This window comes from Poecilia latipinna, unplaced genomic scaffold (genome assembly GCF_001443285.1).
Source record: "Poecilia latipinna isolate Pla-1442-1.1 unplaced genomic scaffold, P_latipinna-1.0 Scaffold2399, whole genome shotgun sequence".
Lineage (NCBI taxonomy): Eukaryota > Metazoa > Chordata > Actinopteri > Cyprinodontiformes > Poeciliidae > Poecilia > Poecilia latipinna.
The window spans coordinates 80228-86893 of record NW_015115015.1 but is presented as its reverse complement, the minus strand read 5'-3'; the positions used below and the strand labels follow the sequence as shown (position 1 = coordinate 86893).

General features: G+C 35.4%; 1 protein-coding gene across 1 annotated transcript in view; it reads left to right on the top strand.

The window, feature by feature from the left end:
- The first annotated feature begins 405 nt into the window (after positions 1-405).
- The window catches only part of LOC106937647 (hydrocephalus-inducing protein-like), an 86399-nt gene continuing 80138 nt past the window's right edge, over positions 406-6666 (top strand). The window contains 6 exon segments of the mRNA XM_015019269.1: positions 406-489; positions 1281-1388; positions 2819-2941; positions 5260-5379; positions 5672-5806; positions 6417-6615. Of these exon segments, the coding sequence (XP_014874755.1) occupies positions 1308-1388; positions 2819-2941; positions 5260-5379; positions 5672-5806; positions 6417-6615 (658 nt within the window). The 5' untranslated portion in view covers positions 406-489; positions 1281-1307.

Sequence of the window (6666 nt, the reverse complement as noted above, 5' to 3'; positions counted from 1 at the left end):
ATTTATGGCGGCAGTTCCACAAAATGGACAGTACATCTGAAAGAAAATTTGTTTTTTAACTCTCCAAGGGTAGAATACGTGAGTTTATAGACACTAATAAAATGTACTTTAGCACATTTTATTCCTGTGCTAAAACACATGGATAAAATTACGTGATAACATGACTCTTAACTTTCAGTTGACAGCAATTTGACGTAAAAGGTTTCATTAATTATATAAAGTATTTGATCAATTACAGATTTGATTCATTTATTCAAGCATATTTGTATTGCTAAACGATCTTGCCTCTCTCAATATGGCGAACGCCCTGACGTATGTCTACTACTGAACAACGACGCCATAGAAACAGATTGAAACTATTTGGTCTACCAGCCAATCGGGAAGGAGTTTACTGGACGTACGGCTAAAGCCGTTGCCATTGATACAGACTAAACCAACATCAATTTCAGCTGGCGTGTTTTTTGTAAAAATGAAGTTTCTTACACGGTGGTAAGAGTTTGTTGAAACAATTTCTTTTGTTGGCACACATTTTATTTCATGTGTTAGTATTACGCTAATTTTGCGTTGTTTTGTTGAAAAATGTTCGAGAAGTTTGTGTATGGTGGTGAACAACTCGATTTAAGTCAACGTTTGTTACAGATAGCACAAGAGGACCACAACAAATAGTTAAAACCATTTTGTCTTTCTGTATATTTTTAAAAAGCAAATTTTTATACACATTTTTTGGCAGAACGCTTAACTTTTCTGTTGATATAAATGCTTAAATTTTGCGGTAGTAGCTTATTTCAATATATTACGTTCTTACATTAGCACAACAAAGACGTTTTTTTGTGTGCTTAATTCTAAAACATTTACAGCACCTGTGACTCAGCCTATAGTTTGAAGCTATAATTTTATGAAGAAATGTTGCTTGCAGCCGAAATTAAAAACAATCATTTGTATTAATCAGGAGGTGACATGAGATATTACACCTCTATACTGCTTAGTGTGTAGCTGATACAGGAAAAATAAGTGCTCGTGTGTCTGGTTATTCGTAGTTTGAAAATTGTACTATCTACACAAGGCAACAAATATACATACACTTTTCCAGTTCTTAAGAGGTAGTAGGCAAATATTTATATTTTAAAAGGTCTGGGGTTGGGAGAGCGGCTAATTATTTTCTGTGCTGCGTTAATCTCCCTGGAGAGTCTCTGCTGCGGATTAGCTGGAATTCATCTTGCTATGTGTTACAAATTGTTTTGCAAGAATTAAGTAACATAAACCATGTTTTTTTTTCTCAGGTGATTGTTCTACAGAGTTCATTCAAAATGAAAGCAGTTCAGCTTCAGCAGTTGATCTCTAAGCTTCGCAAAGAGAAAGTCCTCGCAAAGGACGACAAGCCAAGACGGGTGAGCAGATCCTGCTGTTTCTGTGTGCTTTATTTATCAATAGCAACATCAAAAGTAAAAAAAAAAAAAAAAAAAAACTCCAAAATTTTAAGATGGGTTTTTCTGATGAGTTCTCATGCTCACTGTAATCAGTGAACTGCATTTTGGATATTGTCCAATGCTTTTAAAGAACCTTCTTCAAATGACCAATTGCCCTAATAATTAGTTTGGCTCCTTATAGGAAACAAAAATCAATCCTTGACTGCAGTGGCAATTTTATGCCTGTGCTTTATCCTGCTTCTTTTATGAATGCTCTCAGATTGACGTGAGATCCATATTCAACTAAACATGTCTCTCTGTATTCAGATTTTCAGGTAGTTAAATAGCTAAAGCTGTTTCAGCATCCGACTCTGGATGTGGTTGGCTGGAACAATTTATGTCCTATTTTACCTTTGCCCTTACGTCACAACTTAATAGCCTTTTGAGATATTGAGCCTCTAACGAATGCTAAAGAAAACAGTTTATTAAGAACAAGTTGGTAAATGAACAACCATCACTGCCAATTAAGGGTCCAACCAGATCTGTGGCAATTGCATATTTATGAAATGCCATACCTCCACTGTTACAAGGGATGTTATTGGTGTACATAAAAAGTACAATTCAGGAAAATTTGATTACATTTACTTCCCTCCGATGTAGTTTTTTGTATAAAATAATACAGTTAAACTGAATTAACGTACCTTGAAAAGTCTGGTTAAATGCGTTGAGTCTTTCACTTTCATGCGTTCACTTCTCCCAAGCAAGCAAGTGGAAAAGAGTGACTTCTTTTAGCAGGAAAAAACCTTCAGCAGAACCCAGCTTTGTATTATTGGTTGTCTGCTGTGAGAAGCTTGGGGTTGAAAGAACTGAAAAAAGACAGAAGAGAAAGAAAACAAAGTTAAGGTAGCAAAGCACCATCAACGTCACCATCTATGAAAGAGAATACAAACTCAGAAGTACCGAACTGAAAGCATTTTGTATATTAATAATATGACTTTTGGGTAGCCCCCTCTGCTAATTTTGTGGAATAAATTAAATTTCCACTCAATCGTATTATTTAACTCCTTTCCTTCCTTCTCTAAAGCAGCTTAATTGCTTCTGAGCAGTGTTTCATGAATCCAAACCTGTCAGCTGTTAAATATTGCATTTATCATAAGACTTCCTGCTACATTATTAATCCAGCTGAAATTCCTTTTTGACCTACCCCTGAAATGGGCTAAGTGCAGTTAGATGTTTCTTTGTCTCTGGTGCACTGATAAGGAGGTGCCATCAGATTGTGTAGCTTAGGTTTTAACCACAAAATATGGTTGATTGCTCTCACCGAACTAAGCTTTTTCATTACTGGTGTTTGATCTGACAATAAAGAGACAGCCAGTGCAGACTGGATAATAGACCCTGTTGTGTGATTGCAGATGACTCCATCAGTTTTTAAGCAAGAAATGATGCAGTCCTCAGAGGAGCACCTGAATAACATCGCAGAGGTCCATCTGCCCCTCAGGCTCGAGACTCCAGAAGGCAACACCACTCATTGCATGGTAAATGTCAGCAAATGTTGTCATTCCTCCAGACCTTTTTAGTAATAATATACGAGATTAATCAGTTGTAATGGTTTGAGATGACACATGAACCGTTGGTCCCAAGATTGGATTTATAAAAAGCTTACATTTTGTGCTATTAAAACATTATAAATGACAATCCTAACAATGAAATACTTAAAAACATATTGTATAAAAGGTTTCTCATTATTCTTATAGTAAATAGAGTCCATCAGTGTGCAAAGTAGTCTTTGTACAATTACATCTGTTCCTTGAAAACCTCTGAAGTTTGTCAGATGAGATGCAACCTAACTGACTTGTGAGCGAGGAAAGCATTAAAAGAAGAAGCAGCCAAGAGGCTGCAGAGTTTTAGAACTAGTATGGGAGAATCTGTTGACGGGATAGCTGTTAGTTTTGCAGACAATAAATCTACTGTTGGTGGAAGAGTGGCCATAAAAGCCATGAAAATCCAATTTCTAAGTTACCAACTAGCCATGTTGATAACACAGCACAAAAGTGGACAAAGTGATCTGGTCTTATGAAGCAAAGTATGGTTTTGGCTTAATTGTAAAATTAAATATCTGACAAACGAGTAACAATGCGCATTGGCCTGAATACACCATACCCACAGTGAGGAGCAGTTCTTTGGACTACACTTCACTGTGGGTTTGGTGTGAATATACTTTTATCTTCGCAGAAACTGGGAAATTACAGAGTCAGCAAAAGGCTTAAGATCGGGCCTGCAGTTTACCTTCCAGCCGGAAAACAACTTTAAACATACAGCTAGAACAACAGTAAAATTGTTTAGATCAATTAATATTCATGTGTTAGAATAGTCAAATCCAAGCTCTCACCCACATGGAATTAATCTTTTGCAGGACATGAAAATTTATGTTTGCAGAATGCTCTCTATCCAGTCAAAAAAAAAAGAAACAAATACTCAGCTACAAAAATAAATCTGCAGGAAAATAAGTTTCTCTTGTAGTAAGCAAAGCTGGTAGAGACAAATACTGACTCAAGAAGACTGAATAGAACTACACAGCAGACTTTTTATCTTGTGAGAAATCTGAAAATGTGTCTTTTTTCCAGGAAGAAAATTACTGGAAGACATAACTTTTAAACTTCTGTTCAAAGTTATGCCCTACTTTGTGTCGGTCTATCATATAAAATACCAATGATATATGATGCACTTTATGTACCAAATTAGCTTCAGTCAGTCAGCAGCTGCAACTTGACCAGCATACTTTGCTGTCAAAAGTTCATTCAAGGTATTTAAAATTAATAAACACCTCCTCAGCAAATTAAAAAATTTGCATCTCACCTTGTATGCTTTTCTGTTGACTTGTTAAATATGCAAATCTGAAAGTGACAAATCTCCAATATGGGCCACTTATTCTGCAGGGATAAATGAAAGTCCTGCTGAGTATACACCAAATAGGTCAGAACAGAAGTAATTTAGATTAACTGTAATAAGCTATGTTGTTCTATATATAGCTCATAAGATTTAGAGACGTTTAAAACAGGCAATGCTATTTTTAGATTTTTTCCGCTTAATGTCTGAATCCTGGGAACTGCTTTTCTGCTATCTCTACCTCTTAAAACACAGGTAAAACCATTTCAGATCCTCTTTCTACTGTCTGCATACACTGCATACATGTCATTCAGTCTTGAGAACTCTGGAATACTAAAAGTTTCTTGTAGTATTTTCCAGGTGCAGATAAGCAAGGAACAGATAAATTACACAATGATAAAACACATTTGTTTTGCCAGACTCTATCCAGTATTCTGTATTGTAAAACTTGATTAACTGTGAAGTATAATAATTTTTTTTTGTTATCCATCTCATGCCTTAAGGCAAGCTTCTTACCTAAATCAAACAAAATAGGTGTTGGTCAGTTGCTGTTTTCTTCGTTCTTGATAATGCTGTTTCTTCACTAATGTTTTCTAATAAACCTTTTAGGCCTTAACCTAACAGCGGTATTTACACGGAGATTAAATAAAAGACCTGTGGACTCTAAATATTAATTACTTTGTTGCATAGTACTTACATAGAGGTATCAATCTACAAATTACTAAATGCACACCACCTTTCGGTTTCCAAGTTTTTAAAGAAAATGTGGAAACCATTATTTTCCTTTTTCTTCACAAATGAGTGTCATCATATGTTGACCTGTCACATAAAATCCTAAAACAGAGGCTTAAAGCTTGTGGGTGTACTGTTTCAAAATGTGGAATGGTTTAAGGTGTATGAATTATTTTGCAAGACGCTTCTTCAGAAGGAGTTTTCTAGAAATATGCATGCATGTGTGTTTTTTCAGCTGTCCCCAGTAAAACTGGACCGTCCGATTTTCCAGGCTTACCCATCAGAGCTGGTCTTCCAGAACTTTATTCCCTTACAAACCTACAGTTTCCCTCTGCTGCTTCTCAACAATGACCAGGTTTGTTCAAATGAAAATTTGAATCTTTCAAATACATCTGATTAAAACCAATATATGACTTCATGAGTCTTTCAATCATAACATATTTGGGGATTAATGGACAAAACTTGGCTTGTCCAAGCAAAAATAAACATGTTGTGTCTTATTATAGCAGTGTTGTGTGCAAGTAATGGCAAATAATTGCAAAAGGTCATGGTGGATTGAAACGGACATGTACAAGCAGGAGTCAATTTTAGTACTCTGTGAATTCTACTTTGTTTCAGCTGTTTCAGCAATTGTTGTTTTGTTTAAGGTTTCACACCCTGTGAAGTTGGACCAGGATGTTTCAGAACAGTTTTACATGGCGGGTCCAGAGACTGGAAGAAGCAAAATAGCACCAGGAATGACTGCCAGTTTTATGGTATTCTTCACTCCACAGGAGAGCAAGGTGCTGTTCCTAATAATATTCATTACAAAATTTATGAAGCAGAAAGTCTTAGGTAGATAAAATATTGTGCTTCTGGGAGGATGTATTTGAATTTAGAAAACATTTTCTTAGAGTTACAGGGTAGCTGTTTGAGGAGACTTGCTGTCAAGTGTAGAAATCTAATTTCACTGTTATTTTCTTTAACAGTTACAGAATGATCTTTTTATGTGATTATGATGTCCTGACTTTGAGTTTAGTGGTAAGACTTAGGAATCACATCTCTTTATCTGTGGTGCTTGTGTCTTCCTTGTAAGCTCAATTTTATCTTTATAGCAAAGGCTGTTTCACGTTTGACTGAGGAGTACACTGTTATTAATACCATATGTATGTTATTAAAAACTGTAATTCAATCCAGTTGGATTGTTGAGATTTGGTGTTCAGATATGTCTAGTTTTATCTATATATTTAAAAAAATCTTTAAGTGGGTTATAACTGATGTAAGAGTTTTTTTTTTATTTGAGTAAAATGTATATATAAACTAGTTGTGTCTATATATTTTGCGAGGAAAAAAAATCTGTTATTCATTGGTTTGTCTTTTTAACTTTTGTGTCTGTTTCTTCTCTCAATTTAGGATTACAGCCACAGACTGATTTGTGTTTCTCCAAGAGAATGTTTTGAGATTCCAATTCGTGCCATTGGGCCCCGTGCCATATTTGACTTTAAAGATGAGATTCATTTACCTACTTGTCTAGTGAAAGCATCCACAGAGAAAACTCACTTTGTTTGCAACATAGGCAACTGTAAGGCCAATTTCAAGATGCACACAAAAAGGTTAGAACTAGTACATGTCATGAGTTCAAATGAGATATTTCTCATACATT